Here is a 14,577-nt window from a genome sequence, read left to right on the forward strand (position 1 = left end):
ATAAAGTGTGGAAGTCCAACTTTATTCTTTTGTGATTATCCAGTCATTCTAGCATAATTTGTTGAAAAAATTGCTCTTACCCCACTGAATTGTCTTGGCACTTTTGTTGAAAATCAACTGGCCGTGGATGTATGGATTTACTTTTGGATTCTTAATTCTATTCATTGATCCATATGTCTATCCTTATGCCAGTACCACATGGTCTTGCTTAATGTAGCTCTGTAGTACGTCTTGAAATTGGAAAATAGAAGTCTTCCAAACTTTTTTTTCCCTACAAGATTGCTTTAGAGATTCTCGGTTCTATCCATTTCCATATTAAGTCTAGGATCAGCTTGTTAACTTCTGAAAAAGGACAGCTGAAATCTTGATAGGGATTGTGTTGATCTTATACCAATTTGGGGATTATTGCCACCTTAACAAGATAAGTCTTCCAAGAACAAGTCATCCATGAACAAGGATGACTTTCCATTTATTTAGGTCTTTAATTTCTTTCAGTGATGTTTTGTAGTGTTCAGTGTACAAGTCTTGCACTTTAAATTTATTCCTAAGTATTTTATTCCTTTTGATGCTATTATAAATGAAATTATTCTTTTTCTTTAAAGATTTTATTTATGTATTTGAGAGAGAGAGATGATAAAAAGAGTCATTTAGATAAAAGTCAATGTGACCAGCAAGTCTCTCCCCACCCTGGTCCCCTGGTTTCCTTCCCCTTAGGCAACCACTATGCTCATTTCCTGGGAGGCTGTCTACAGCTGCTTGCCCACCAGAAGGGCAGAGGTGACTAGTTGCTCTGGAGACGGTATAGCCTGCTAATCCTAAAATATTTTCTATCTGACCCTTTACAGAAAAGGTCTGTTGATTCCCTTTTTAGTCCTTTATCCTTTCAAAGGATGCTGCTATGGTACGCTAGGACATCTTTGTATATGCGTCATTTTACACAGTGAATTTGGATGGAAGGAATGCTCTTAAGTGCAATGGCTAGGTCTTAGGGTCTCCGTCTCGGTCACTCTGGTAGGTATTACCAAGTAGCTCTCCGGAGAAGTTGAAGCAATTTAGACTCCCTCCGACAATGCATGCTTGGGCCTGCTTCCCACAGCCTCGCATTAACAGTGCGCTAATAATTCGACACTTGCCAATCTGATAAGTGAAACCTGGCCTGACTGTCCTTTTAATTTGCATTTTTCTCATTATGGATAAGGGCTAAGCATCTTAAGTCTAAAATTTTAAAAAACCGAAACACCGAACAACTCTTCCCGAGGCCTCCCCGGTCCAATCGACTCAGGACTCGGGGGCCTGGTCACCGGCTCCCCGCGGGACGCGGGGCGTGGCGGCGGGAGGCGGGAGGTGGGGGCGCGGACCCCTCGCTGCCCCCCTTCCCTGGCTGGCCGCGGAGCCCCGCCTCGGGTCCGCCTCCCGAGGGCCTGGGCGGAGCTCGCAGGCCGGGGGCGGTGCTGTGCTGCCTGATTTATTCCCGTCCAGGAGCCGGAGTGAGAGCCCCGCGGTGTGCACGGCCCGAGCACCCGCTCCCGCGTCCCCACGGCATGCCGGGCCCCCGCCTGCTGGCCGCGCTCTGCGGCGCGCTCCTCTGCGCCTCGGGACTCTTCGCCGCCTCCGGTGAGTCGATCGCACCGCCCTCTGGCCCTCGCCCCTCCTCTCCGCGCCGCTCGGAAGTTCGCCGCGGCGCCCTCCCTCCACCTCCACTGTTTACAAACTTGGCCCAAAAGCCGGGGCCGTGCGGAGGGGCGACTTCTCCGGCTGCGCCCCGGCGGGACATGGGGATGCGCTCGGCCTCTCCTGCGGTCTCCGCGCTCGGGCGTTCTGGATGGTGATAGAGGCTTGAGAGTGGGGCGGGGACTCGGGACACCGGGTGACAGCCCCACGGCCCCCAGGGATGGGGCTTACACATAACAAAGGAATCTGCTGTGTCGGGCCTCTCTTTTCCCATCTGTAAAATGAGGCCATTGAACTGTGCCCGACTCTGGCGCGTCTTCCACCTGGAAGTTAATAGGACTCTTGTACTGACAAGCCTTGTCCAGCCAACTTTCCCTGGCTACTCCCTCGCAAGCTCTGGTCATTGGAGTTTTGCATCCCGGCTTGTAGGTGTCTGGTGGGATGAGCGAGGGCCGGGAATGCGGAGGAAGGCGGAGGAAGGGGATGGGGCTCTGGGTGGGGCCCAGGACGGGGTGGGGGAGGGGGGCAAGAGCCTGGGGAGGGACTTGGAGAGGGCCGCCCCTGGGCTGGTGGCTTCGACTCCCTCCCGCGGCCTTGGCGTGCCGCTGTATCTTCCTCGCTCCTCCTCCCCCGCGGAGGAGGCCTCCCGCGCACAGCTGGGCCTCCGGCGGGCTGGTCCTGGGGATGCCCCATTTCTTCACCGTGGGGCCCACACAGCCTGTCGCCTCCAGGGCTTTGAAGAGGTACCCGTGGTCGGCGCGCTTCGGGCACCCCCTCCCTCATTTTCTCAAAGAAAGCAGGGGTGAGGGGGTCAAAGCTGAGCCCTGGCCCCCCAGGCCTGGAGCCAGAACCTCAAGCTCGCGCACACTCGGGGACACGCAGCTGGTGGCTGTCCAGCGACCCCGAGACCCAGCTGGGTCTTTGAAGTCCCTTTCCACTCCTCTCTGTCCCCACAACTTGAGCCCCGGCTAAATGTTCCTGGGAAAATCACCCACAAAGGCAGGACTCTGAAATTGCCAAGGTGGTTTTGTAGAGGGTGATCTGGCTTTTCCTGAAAAGGGAAAAGTACCAGGACTGTTGTGTGCAGGTGAGTCAGCCTAAGACCTGTGCTGGGGGAGGAGGGGTAGAGGCCACCTTTCCCTGTCCTGAAAGTGGACCGCTCTCTGCCCTGGAGCAGAATGGAGAGAGGGTGCGGTTGGTTGGGGAGAAGGGGAGTTGGGTTTTGTTGGGACAGGAGCCCAGGACTCTGGCCATTCCCAAGGCTCTGTCTGTGGCAGTGCCCGCAGCCTGCCAGGTCAGGGGAGGGGATTAACCTGCTATTTAAAGCCAGTGACTAATAGCTCATTGGGAGCCGCCTGCCTTAAGCTCCCAGGCGCGGCCCAGGCGGTGCTCAGAGAACTCTAGTGCTCATTAACGGTGTTCGCTGTTCCCTCTGCTCCCTTCTCCGGAGCTGGCCCAGCTCTCTGGAGCTTTGGGATTTCAGGAGCCGCCCCCCCACCTCCCCCAGCCTGGGATGGCATGACTCTATGGGGAGGAAAAGCGATTTCTCATGTCTTACCCCACATGATGGGCTAGGCCCTTCTGGGATGCGAAGGTCAGCTAGGAGATCCCCTACCCGCCTGCTGGCCTGGTGGGGTGCACTAATAGCTCACATCTGCCCCCCAGCTCCCCCCAGCCCAAAGCGGTGTGGTCCTCTGCAGCCCTCCTCCTGTCTGCGGGGGTTCTCAAATCTGCCTTCCTCTTCACCTGAATTCCTCCTCACCAGGAGGCCCGTGCAGCCACTTACCTGAGTCACTCCTGTCAGATTCCTACCCGGGAGCCCTAGGGATCTTTGTGTAGCCCCAGGACACCTCCCTGCCCCAGGGGAGCCCATCCACAGCTCTGCAGAGGGCCTTTTCTCCATATTCTCCTTCCCAGAATGGGAAATGGCTTCCCCACTCCCACCTCACCCTTGAGAATCTCTGATTTTTTTTTTTCTTTTTTCCCCTGGTGGACAGTGGTGGGCAGCTGAAGGAAGGTTGAGGGTCTGCAGGATGGAAAGTCTGAGCTTGTCATTCCTAAGGTCCCTGCGGGTCTGGCCCCTACCTACCCTTTCTGCTCTGTCGTCCTGTTCTCCAGCTTGCCATGGCCCTGTGCTCCTGCCCTTCTTTAGAACGTTCTTCCCTCACTCCCCATTCGGGCACACTCCACTCCATCTCTTAGACCCAGCTCACCTGTCCCCGCCGCAAAACTTCCAACTCTGGCAGAAACCATACTTCCAGTGGCCCTTCATGCAGGCTTCCGTCAGAGCTGATGATGCCTCTTCATCACCCAGTGACTGTCCCCCTCTTTCCAGTGGTTTCTTGAGGCCTGGACCACACCTGGTTCCCCTGTCTCAGCGACCCAGCCTGCACATGGTAGCCCCCCCCCCGCCGCCCCCAGTATTTACTGAATGAATGACTTGCTATTCTTGAGTCTGAGCTGGTGACATTGCAGGTGACTTCTGTGACTCTAGCCAGTGCCTGAATGGTGGCACCTGCTTATTGGGCCAGGACAACACCCCCTTCTACTGCCTCTGCCCCGAAGGCTTCACGGGACTGATCTGCAATGAGACAGAGAAAGGTATCTGCCCTGGGCCCTGCGTCCCTCTCCACACCCAGCTCCCAGCTGCAGCCCTGGCTGCTGGGCCCAGTTCATCCCTGAGTGGGTGGTGGTCCCCGGCACCTCTCCCGTGGTGGTCAGCCAGAATTTCTCTGGAAACTCCCTGTGCACTTGGAAAGCCCGGTGCTTTCCTCACTGGGACTGATTCGCCTGCACCTGACCCTTTTTGGCGCCAAGCTGGCCCAGGCTCCCGTTTGGCAGAGGAGGGAGGGAGGGGATGGCAGGGGGAGGCGGGCAGGGGGCTGAGTTTGCGCAGAGGGTCCTTTTGGGGCATCCGCTGCTGCCTGTCTCTGTCCCCAGCTCCTTCCTGCTACCTTGCCCAGCTTACCTGCCTCTCCATCCCTAGGTCCTTGTTTTCCAAACCCCTGCTACAATGATGCCGAATGCCAGGTGATTGGCGACTTGTACAGAGGGGATGTTTTCACCCAGTATGTCTGCAAGTGTCCTCACGGTTATACAGGTGTCCACTGTGAGACCAGTGAGTATCTGGGGGTGCCTGCTCTGATGGGGGAGGTCCTGAGCAGCCCAGGCCATGTGCCGGCCTCATTCCCTGCCTCAGGACGTCCTTTGGTAGGTTGAGGGTAGGACAAAGCGTTAGTTAGCGGTTCTGTTGTCCTGGACTAGTCCCTGCTTGGCCTTCTGTCCTCAGACTGCTGGCCAGGCCTGATGTCGCTGCAGGGGAGTGAAGGGTGGTGGTGGCCCCAGAGGTCAGAGAGTTCTGCTGCCTGGGTCACCACGAACCAGACACACAGCATGAGGGTTAAGTCCTGAGAGTTTCTACCAAGAGGGGAAAACAAACACATTCTTAATCTTAGGGCCCAGGAGGTCAGTAAGTAGGGCTGGGGCCTTGGAGTCTGACAGTTCCTGGCCCAAGTTTGACTGCGGCCTCATCACAGAGCTCAGGGAGGAGGGAGAGGCCTGGGCAGGCTGGGCCGTCCCCTCATGGTCAGGCGGTCAGAGGCCCGGCGTGTGCAGAGGGGCTGACCTGCCTGGTCTGCCTGGTGATCCACTCAGCCACAGAATGGCCCTGGGTGGGTGCCCAGCCTCCAGTGCTGGCGGTGGCTGTCCACGCTGTCCTCCCTCCTGGCCCAGCTGGAGTCCCTCCCACCAAGCTGGGATTAGTCCTTGCCTGCTATGGGCGGGCGCCTGAGTCCGCATCTGCAGGGCGTCCAGCTTCTTTGGTCCAGTGGGTCTGCCACTAAGCATCTTGGGCAGGGGCAGACGGTCCCCCTTCAGGCAGATGTGGGGATGCTCTCTGAGGTTTGCGGATCTGCAGAAGGAGGAGGGGGTGCTGGGCCAGCTGGGTGGGCGCTGGGGCCTGGGGGAGAGCACCTCAGAGGCGGCGGCACGGAGGGCCTGTCCCTTGGGCTCGGGGCGGAGCCCAATGTCTTTTGAGATCCTGGGTGGAGGAATGTGTGCATGTGTGTGTGTGTGTGTGTGCGCGTGTCTGTAGTTGGGGGGTCACTAAGGCAGACAGCCCTGGGTGGGGCCAGGTGTGCCCACTAATTACTGTGTGGGGAGCCAAGGTAACCATGGGTGTGCCCGAGTTGGAATCACCCGCCTAGCCTTCAGCTTTGCTGCCTGGGGTCTGCCCCAGGTTGGATGAGGCAGCTCCTGAGGCAGAAGGCAGGAGGCAGCCAAAAAGGGGGGAGAGCCCCCAGAGGGACCATTGCAGCCCCGCCTTGTTAGGTGGTGTGTTGCCTTGGAGCCCACAAGGACCCCAGAGAATGCACAGTGGGGTCCCTTAGAGTGTGAACATGTGAGGTGTGAGGACCTGGTTGCCAATCCTGGCTCAGGCCCTGGCCAGTTCTGATCTTGGCTGCATGGCTACACTTTCCCGGCAAGAGTGGCCTAGCACCGAGCTCAGCATGAACCTGGGCTGTTGTAGCAAGAATAGATCTATCCCTGGCTTCTCTGCATGGGGCATCTCTGGGGGATGAGAGGGGCTCGGTCCCCTAGGACCACATCCCTGGGGTAATGGTGAAGGTGATGGCCCCTTGGCCAGGGGCAACTTGGCAGATGGCTGGTTTAAGACCAATAGTTGGAAGGAGCAAAAAGTAGGAGAGAAAATGGAATGGTATTCACGCCACACCCAGAAAAGTCCTGCCAGTGGGGTTGTAGAAAAGTCTGGGCAGATTTGCTTATTGCCTTTTTTTTTAAAAGATTTTATTTATTTATTTATTTATTTGACAGAGAGAGACCTCAAGTGGGGGGAGGGGCAGAGGGAGAAGCAGACTCCCTGCTGAGCAGGGAGCCCAATGCAGGGCTCCATCCCAGCACCCTGAGATCATGACCTGAGCTAAAGGCAGATGCTTAACTGACTGAGCCACCCAGGCGCCCCATGATTTGCTTATTGCTTTATGTCCAGTACAAGTACTGGTCACTGCCAACTGGGGTGCCCCTTCTCCCAAAGCCGTCCTGGGGAAGCCAGGGGTTGGGCTGGATATGGTGGTCCTCCTGGTGGGCTGAGGACACTGAAGAGCAGGTCACACTGGAATTCCCTCCCACCAGTCCGTCTCTGCCCCCCCCACGCCCGCCCCACTGGTGCTGCTTGGCGCCCTGTGAAAACGAGACCATCTACCACAGCCTCACAGGAGATTCTGGCTGCCAGTCCCAGCAGTGCCATGGGTGCCGGCCTGGCCTGGAACCTTCGGGCAGCCCTGGGTCCCAACCCCCCATGGCTGTCTGGCCCCCCCACCCCCCTCCTCACCATGCACCTTTTCTTGGGCCCTGAGAGTCCTTTCCTGGTCTCTGCTCTGGGTCTCGGCAGAGGCCACACTATGTTATTTTTTGGTCCTCTGGGGTCCACGTGCTTGGGTGGCCGCCTGACTGCCACCTCCCCCCTCTCCCCCTACCCCTGCAGCCTGCGCCATGCCGCTGGGCATGGAGACGGGCGCCATTTCCGACGCACAGATCGCTGCTTCATCTGTGCACTTGGGCTTCATGGGTTTACAGCGCTGGGCCCCAGAGCTGGCCCGTCTGCACCGCACGGGCATTGTCAATGCTTGGACGGCCAGCAACTATGATAAGAACCCCTGGATCCAGGTATGGAAAGAATGGCTCTGGGGTGGGCAGAGTGGTGGGAGGGGACAAGGTGAAGGGAGTATGCCTGCGTTTGGGGGGTCATAACCGAGGTCCAGGTAGCAAGGTCGTGGGTTCCCATAGGTGAAGTATCTGTAAGTGGAGGGCAGTCTTGCGGGGGGCGGGCGGGGGTGTTCCTGGAGTGGTGGGGCCGGATGAGGAGGAGCAGACCCCAGGCTGTGGAGGGGCTGTTTGCACTGGATGAAGCCTTTGGGGGCCTCGTCCCTCTTTGTGTGCTTCCCTGAGCACTGGGCCCAAAGCTCTGAGAGGTCCCGATGAGAAAGCCCCCCCTTCTTTCTAGGTAGGGAGGGTGGAGGGAGTCTAAAGAACCCAGGCGATAAGGGTACTGACCTCCTTCCTGGGGTCCAGGTGAACCTGATGCGGGAGATGCGGGTGACGGGCGTGGTGACACAGGGCGCCAGCCGCGCAGGCAGTGCCGAGTACCTGAAGACCTTCAAGGTGGCCTACAGCGTCAACGGACGCAAGTTCCAGTTTATCCAGAGTGCAGAGGGGACAGGAGACAAGGTGAGGGCTCTAAAGAACGGCTGTGGTCTGCACCCTCTGGGGTTCCAGAGCTATTTGAGGGCTCCCAATGGAGTGAGGGTACGCTGGATGATTAGCCATGTGGTGGGTCATCAGTTGCCTCTTGGTTCCCAGAATTTGGGAAACCCACGTCATGCCCATGTTCTGTGGTTACAAGTGATATAGCTCCTACTTTATAGATGAGAATAATGAAACTCAGAAAGGTTCAATGACCTGTTGAGGGTGGCTGTAGTGGTGGAGGTTGGATGCATTCTGAGCATTCAGGGCTACCATGTACGTTGTGCAGGTTGTATACTGCTCAAGGATGTCATTACTAAGTGAGCACCATGCATGATGTGGATGTCACAGGTTTGTGTACTTCTGCCTGTGGGATAATTAGTATAATAAAGTGTCTTGAGAAAGGAGTGCCTTTCCCTAATTCGCAGAGGCACCCTATAGACGATGGGTGGCCCTGTGTGAAAGACGGGTTTGTGCCCACGCCCCATGATGACCAAGAAGGGTGTGAAAGGGGAATCTGTGTTGAGGGCTGTGGGTGGCCAGAGGAAGAACTGACCCCCTGCTGGCTCTGCTAAGCCCCATCTCTGCCTCCCAGGCCTGACGAGGGAGGTGAGGCAACCCTAGGAAGCTGGACTGCCTGCCCTGACCCGTTCCTCCAATCTGCTTTCCTCCTAGATATTTGTGGGTAACATGGACAACAGTGGCCTGAAAGTCAACCTGTTTGACTTCCCTCTGGAGGTGCAGTACGTGAGGTTGGTGCCCATCATCTGCCACCGGGGCTGCACCCTCCGCTTTGAGCTCCTTGGCTGTGAGCTGAATGGTGAGTAGAGGGGGGCTGTGGTCAATGCTAAGAAATGGGCTTCTTTGCCCGCTTCCTTCTCAGCCAGGCTGAGCTGGGTAGGACGGCAGCAAGGTGGGGGACCTGGGCTTCCACAGGAGATGCCCACGGGAGGGGGCACCTGGCTCTCAGAGCTCTTGCCTCCGTGTTTGTGATCTGCCAACCCTTGGCATTTAGGTTGGTGGGAGGAAAAAAAAAAGACACCCTTTGAGTTGTCAAAGTATTTTCTGTTATTCTGATTGGTTCCTTGAGCTTCTAGAACATGTAGCATGAGTTCTGTTTTACGGATGTCAGCTCCATGAGGTCAGGGAGTTTGTTTTCTTCACGGCTGTAGTCCCGGTGCCTAGAAGAGTGCCTGGATTGTAGATGTTCAATAAACATTTAATGAACGAGTGAATGAACACAGAAAGGGAGGCCCCGATAAATTATTTATCAAGTGCACACAAGCTGGTAGGTATTAAAACTTGGTCTAAATCCCTGGGCTTTTGACACCCACCCACTTAGTGCTTCTCTCCCCCCGCCCCCCCCCCAGACCTCCTGTGACTCATCATTCAAGAGAAACGTGGGGACTTCTAGAGTCCTAGGGCTGGAGCTGATGCCTTTCTGCTGCCCTTTCCAGACAGAGTCCCAGATGGAGGGATGGTGGGGGGCACCAGAAAGAGACCGGTTTTCTGATGAGCCAGGAAAAAGTCATCACTGGCCATGTCAGGCTGCAGGGGCTGGGCTGAGCAACTTTGTCTCAGCCCGCGGCTCTCCCGGGCTTATTTCCATCTCTTGGCAGCCACAGCGCCACCTGCTGGCCGCTGGCGGAACTGTAGGGCTCGCTAGGCAGAGCTGCAGAGCCAAAAGGTGGCTCTCTGCCTTTCTTGTCTTACTCAAGACCCGTCCTTTTAAAGTGTGAATTTAAGTCATCGCATTTCCTCTCCCAGGGTCATTGCCTTTTTGAGCCTTATTGTTTAAATGGGGAGTTACAGACTGCCTTCTGCTAAAAGGAGATTTAAGCTACTGGTACAGGGCAGGTCTGGGGGCTCTGCAGCCTTTGGCTATTAAACTTGCCTGCATGGTTCATGGTCCTATCCCAGCTGGCTCCCTCCTGGGCCAAGAGACGGCGAGCCTGGCAAGCTGTGCAGCTGTCCTGTCTGCTTTCCTCAAGATCTGGATCTTCTCCTTTCCCTAATCGGCATTCCAGCGGGCTGGTGAAAGTGTTGGTGTGTGCATGTATACACACGTGTGTGTGGGTGTGTGCACATGTGTGGTGCTGAGGTCTGGGCATGAGGACTCCCCTGTTGGGATGGCTTTTGAGTGGAGGCTTGAATGACAGAGCAAGCCACACGAAGAACTTGGAAAGAGCATTCCAGGCAGGTGAGGAGCTGGCAAGTGCAAAGGCCCTGGGGCATGCTGAAGGATAGAAGGCTGGCCAGTGGGGCTGGAGCCTAGAGAGTGAGGGGCAGCTTGCTGGGTGGTGAGGCTGGAGAGGTGGATGGAGCCAGACGAGTTGGGCTGTATGGATCATATTAAGGATTCAGATCTTTATCCTCAGAATAAGGGGCAGCCATGTGGGGGTAGGGGGAGTGCTAATAGGACGGGATTGGGGTGTGTCTAGAAGGGGTCCCTTAGGCTGTGTGGGGGGAACGGGGGCAGAGGGCCATCACGGGTGAGGGGAGTCCTGGGGGACGATAAGGTGGCTTGGGTCAGGGTGGGAGACGGGCTGGGTTGGGTGGATTACAGCCCTCTACTCAAAGTGAGCTCCGAGGACCCAGTAGTATGAGCATCACCTGGGAGCTTGTAGAAACACGGGCTCCAGCCCCACCCTAGATATGTGGAAACAGAATCTTCATTTTAACAAGATCCTTGGTTGGTCTATGAGAAGCACTCCTCCCTGGGGTCCTTCCCAGGGTCACATAGTGAGGGATGGAGCAGAGAGTCCTGGCCTTTGGCTCAGTGCCCCTCCCGATGGCATTTCCCCTGGAAGGCTGACTTCATCAGGAGGCCCAGGAGTGAGGGGGCACCAACTTCAGGGAAGCAGTGGATCTGTAGAGGGGTCCCCCTTGAGCCTGGGATCATGGCCTCCTCTGCAAAGCTGCCCCAGGCCTGAGGCTGCCTGGGAACACCCCGCCTCCCAGCGCAGTAGCCTCTCCCTGTGAGAGGAGCGTGGGGATGACCTGGTGAACACCCATCACAAGGAGGTGGTGCGATTAGCAGGCAGCCGGTAGATATCCGCACAGCTGGAGGCAAAGTCTTTAGTGGCCAGAGTGCAGGCGTCTGGGGAGACGGTGGTGTAAGCACCATATACTCCAGCCTGCTCCCAGCTGGAGGCGTGGGTGTCCATGCCTGCGTCCCCCACCCCCAGAGGCCCCCGAAGGACACAGAATGAGGATTCGGCCAGGTGTGAGATACACCCATTGTTCACTCGGGACTTTGGTCTCCTCCTGTCCACCCCTAACTGCTCCGGCCACCTGCAGGTGGGGGTGACTATGCCGAACAGCTGGGCACATTGCTGAGTGGGGCAGGCCTGTGCCCGGGCCCCGAGTGACAGCACCGGGAGTGGTCAGTGTTGAGTGTGAAGGCCCTCTGGGGGACTCGGAGGGAGGGGCTGCTGGGCAAGGGGGCGGGATCTGCCCTGAGCCCCGGGGGTTCTTACTGCTTTCATTTCCACCTGCTGGAGGACAGCTGCGTCCCCTTCATTCCCCCGTTACCAGCAGGTAGGCCTTCATGGCTCTGGGAGGGGGCGTGGCTGGTGGCAATGATGTCACAGCCTGGTGTGGCGATTAGGAGTGTGTGTGTGTGTGAGAGAGAGAGAGAGAGATTTGGGCACGTTGCTTACTGTCTCTCAGCCTGCTTCCTCCCCTGTAGAATGGGGTTACTGATACGGCTTTCAGGTTCCTTGTGGTAGATGAAATGGCAGAAGTGAGCCCTGGATCAATGGGATGCTTGTTGCTGATGTTCTTGACAAAAATCATAGGCCTCAGCCTTGTTACACAGCAGCTGGACCGTAGGAGTGAGAGAGAAGGGCTGAGTCGCGTGGAGGCCCAAGGTCCGCCCAAGTGAGGTGGTTAGGGCAGGCTTCTTGGAGGAGGTGTCTCATGAGTCAGGCCTCGAAGACATGGGGGAGGTGGTGGCAGGGCCTGCCCTCGTGCAGAGGGGACAGGTGGTGGGGATCTGGGAAGGGCGAATCAAGGTCGGGGTGGGAACGGAGAGCGGCTGGCCCAGGTGAGGAGTCGGTGCGGTGGGCAGAGAGAAAGCACAACGGTTGGAAAGTCTTAAAAAAAATAAAATAAAATAAAAAATAAAACCAAGAGGCTGCCCGGGGCTGGTCAGGATCCACAGCTCCTCCCCGTGGTCGCCTCATGCTGTTGCTTCTGGGAGGCTGCGGGTCCTGACCTCCGTGACAAACCCCCTTGCTGGCAGGATGTGCTGAGCCCCTGGGCATGAAGGACAACTCCATCCCTGACAAGCAGATCACGGCCTCCAGCATCTACAGGACCTGGGGCCTGAATGCCTTCAGCTGGTATCCCTTCTATGCGCGGTTGGACAAGCAGGGCAAGTTCAATGCCTGGACCGCTCAGACCAATGATGCCTCTGAGTGGCTGCAGGTGGGTCGGGGTGCAGGGCTGCAAGGCTGGGGTTGGGTGGGATCCACACGGTTGCTGATCTTTGACCTCCGCCCAGCCCAGGCGTGTGCTCCCCGAGAGGAAGCGTCTGAAAAGCCTTGTTTTTCTTCAGATTTGTTTTTTTCCCCCTCCCACGTGCGCCGTCTTCTCCTGACTCTGCAACTCCGGAGGGGGACGGGCGGGGGGGTGGGGGGGGAACTCAGGGCTGCTTCCACCGAGACAAGGCCCCAAGCCCCAGGCAGAAGGGGCGGGTTGTGTGTGTGTGTGTGTGGTGGTAGGGCCATCCCCATCAGCTGCCACAGGGTGACAAGGCTGCGCCCACAGACAGTAGGGCACGACAGAGGGACACCTGACCCAGGCAGGCACACCTCAGGATTTCTCTGCCTGACTTGGCGTCTGAGAATATGCCACTGGGGCAAGCCCTTGTATTTCATGAAATTGGGAACCAGGAGAGTCACAGAGAACTGGAATGTCCGCTGATCTGAGAGATGAGGGAACTGTCCCGGCAGGGTGAGGATTTGCCTGGGCCTCACCTGCTGGTTGGCAGCAAGCCAGGTGTGCAAGCCGGGTCTCGGGACTGCCGGTCCAGAGGCCTCTGGCAGCCTCCCCAGGATGGTCAGGGACTGGGGGCAGGAGGCTTGTCTCCCGGCTCCCAGTTGCCATTAGCCTGTGGAGCCGGGTTCTGTGAGGCGCTGCCTGCATTTGGACTCCCTCGAGGTGCCGGCCAGGCTGTGGACAGCCCTGCAGGACGCCTCGGGAACCGCTCCAGTGGCTCCCCTGCCCTGGTTCTCTTTGTACCGGGGGTGGGGTGGGGTGCGGATTGGCTGCGGGTTGGCCAAGGCCCAGGCTGTGAACTCTAGCTCCACTGCGGTGAAGTGTCTAACAGAGTGTGACAAAGTAGGTGACAGGATTTATGTCCATTGTATGGACGAGGAGGTTGTGCCAAATGAAGTAGCTTCCCCCAAACTAGAAGTCGGGCCCCAGCCCTGTCTGCCTTTTCCCACTTTACTGGAGAGAATGGTCTACACAAAGAAAATGTGGTTGTTTTTCCCCTGTAGGTTGACCTGGGCTCCCAGAAGCAAGTGACCGGCATCATTACCCAGGGGGCCCGAGACTTTGGCCACATCCAGTACGTGGCAGCCTACAAGGTGGCCTACAGTAACGACAGCATCAACTGGGCCGAGTACAGAGACCAGGGGGCCATCGACAGCAAGGTGAGTGTCTGGCCGGCTGACCTCCTGTCACCCCTCCAGGGGTGCCCTTCGGAGTCTGGCCGGGGGCTCTGAGGGGAGGTGGGGGGGGGCTGGCTCTGGGGCCCTCCTGACAACCCCTCTGCCTGCAGATCTTCCCTGGCAACTTGGACAATAATTCCCACAAGAAGAACATGTTTGAGATGCCCTTCCTGGCTCGCTTTGTGCGCATCCTGCCCGTCGCCTGGCACAACCGCATCACCCTGCGCGTGGAGCTGTTGGGCTGTTAGTGGTCAGCCTGGCCGGGGTGACCGCAAGGGCCCTGGGGCACCCGCCCCTCACCTGGTCCTCCTGGCCTGCTGTTGGCCCGCTGCCTCCTCCACCCACCCCACCTCCTGACTGTCGGCGACTGGCGGTGGGGGTCTCAGCCACCTCGCCTTCTCCCCTGCCCCGCCCCTCGCCCTCCCCCTCCCCTGTGGCCCTGGCACCCACCCCTCCTGTCCTCCATTCTCTTAGGCACCGTGGGGGTTGAGTAGGTGTGGGACAGACAGGGAAGGGTGAAGTAGGGAGTGGGGGTTACCTGCACCTCCCCGGATCCCTGGTTCTAGCCTGTTGTTTTCCCGGCCCTCACTCCCGCACCCCACGTTCCCACGGGCCCCCAGAGGAAGCCCGGAGGCGCCAGGCTGGAGGATAACAGTCTCCTGTCCCTCAGCACGATGCTGCCGCGCAGAGCTGCCACCTAGTTCCCGACACGTCCCCCTTATCTTCCTGGAGACCCCTCTTGACCCTTGGCCTAAAAAGACACAGAATGGGGTGAGGTGGGCGGGCTTATGGAGAAAAGGGGTGGAGTGTGCTGGTTCTTTCCCCCAGAGTACACAGGCAGCTTCCAAAATATATTTATGTCACCCCCTGGAACTCTCGCTGGGGTTCATCATTGCTCCGTCCACATGGGCTTTGGGCTGGGCTGGTGCTCCCGCCCCTCAGCCCTCCCAGAGGCCAGCATACT

At 57.7% G+C, this 14,577-nt stretch overlaps 1 protein-coding gene across 1 annotated transcript; it reads left to right on the forward strand.

Moving 5' to 3' along the window:
* Positions 1 to 1,484: 1,484 nt before the first annotated feature.
* MFGE8 (milk fat globule EGF and factor V/VIII domain containing) lies at positions 1,485 to 14,030 on the forward strand. Its single transcript, XM_028122181.2, has 9 exons — positions 1,485 to 1,614; positions 4,147 to 4,272; positions 4,658 to 4,789; positions 7,175 to 7,356; positions 7,762 to 7,917; positions 8,608 to 8,752; positions 12,179 to 12,363; positions 13,440 to 13,595; positions 13,724 to 14,030. The coding sequence occupies exons 1-9, from the start codon at positions 1,542 to 1,544 to the stop codon at positions 13,859 to 13,861; spliced, it is 1,293 nt and encodes a 430-aa protein (XP_027977982.1). The 5' UTR covers positions 1,485 to 1,541; the 3' UTR covers positions 13,862 to 14,030.
* Positions 14,031 to 14,577: the final 547 nt, after the last annotated feature.

Source organism: Eumetopias jubatus, unplaced genomic scaffold, assembly GCF_037043125.1.
Source record: "Eumetopias jubatus isolate StellerSeaLion01/CBP00866 unplaced genomic scaffold, mEumJub1_p1.0 scaffold_7, whole genome shotgun sequence".
Classification (NCBI taxonomy): Eukaryota; Metazoa; Chordata; class Mammalia; order Carnivora; family Otariidae; genus Eumetopias; species Eumetopias jubatus.

Coding starts and splice junctions, on each gene's coding strand:
- MFGE8 (XM_028122181.2), top strand. CDS start 1,542: ATGCCGGGCCCCCGCCTGCTGGCCGCGCTCTGCGGCGCGCTCCTCTGC. Junction 7,357..7,761: donor ATAAGAACCCCTGGATCCAG/GTATGGAAAGAA, acceptor CCTGGGGTCCAG/GTGAACCTGATGCGGGAGAT. Junction 13,596..13,723: donor AGGGGGCCATCGACAGCAAG/GTGAGTGTCTGG, acceptor CTCTGCCTGCAG/ATCTTCCCTGGCAACTTGGA.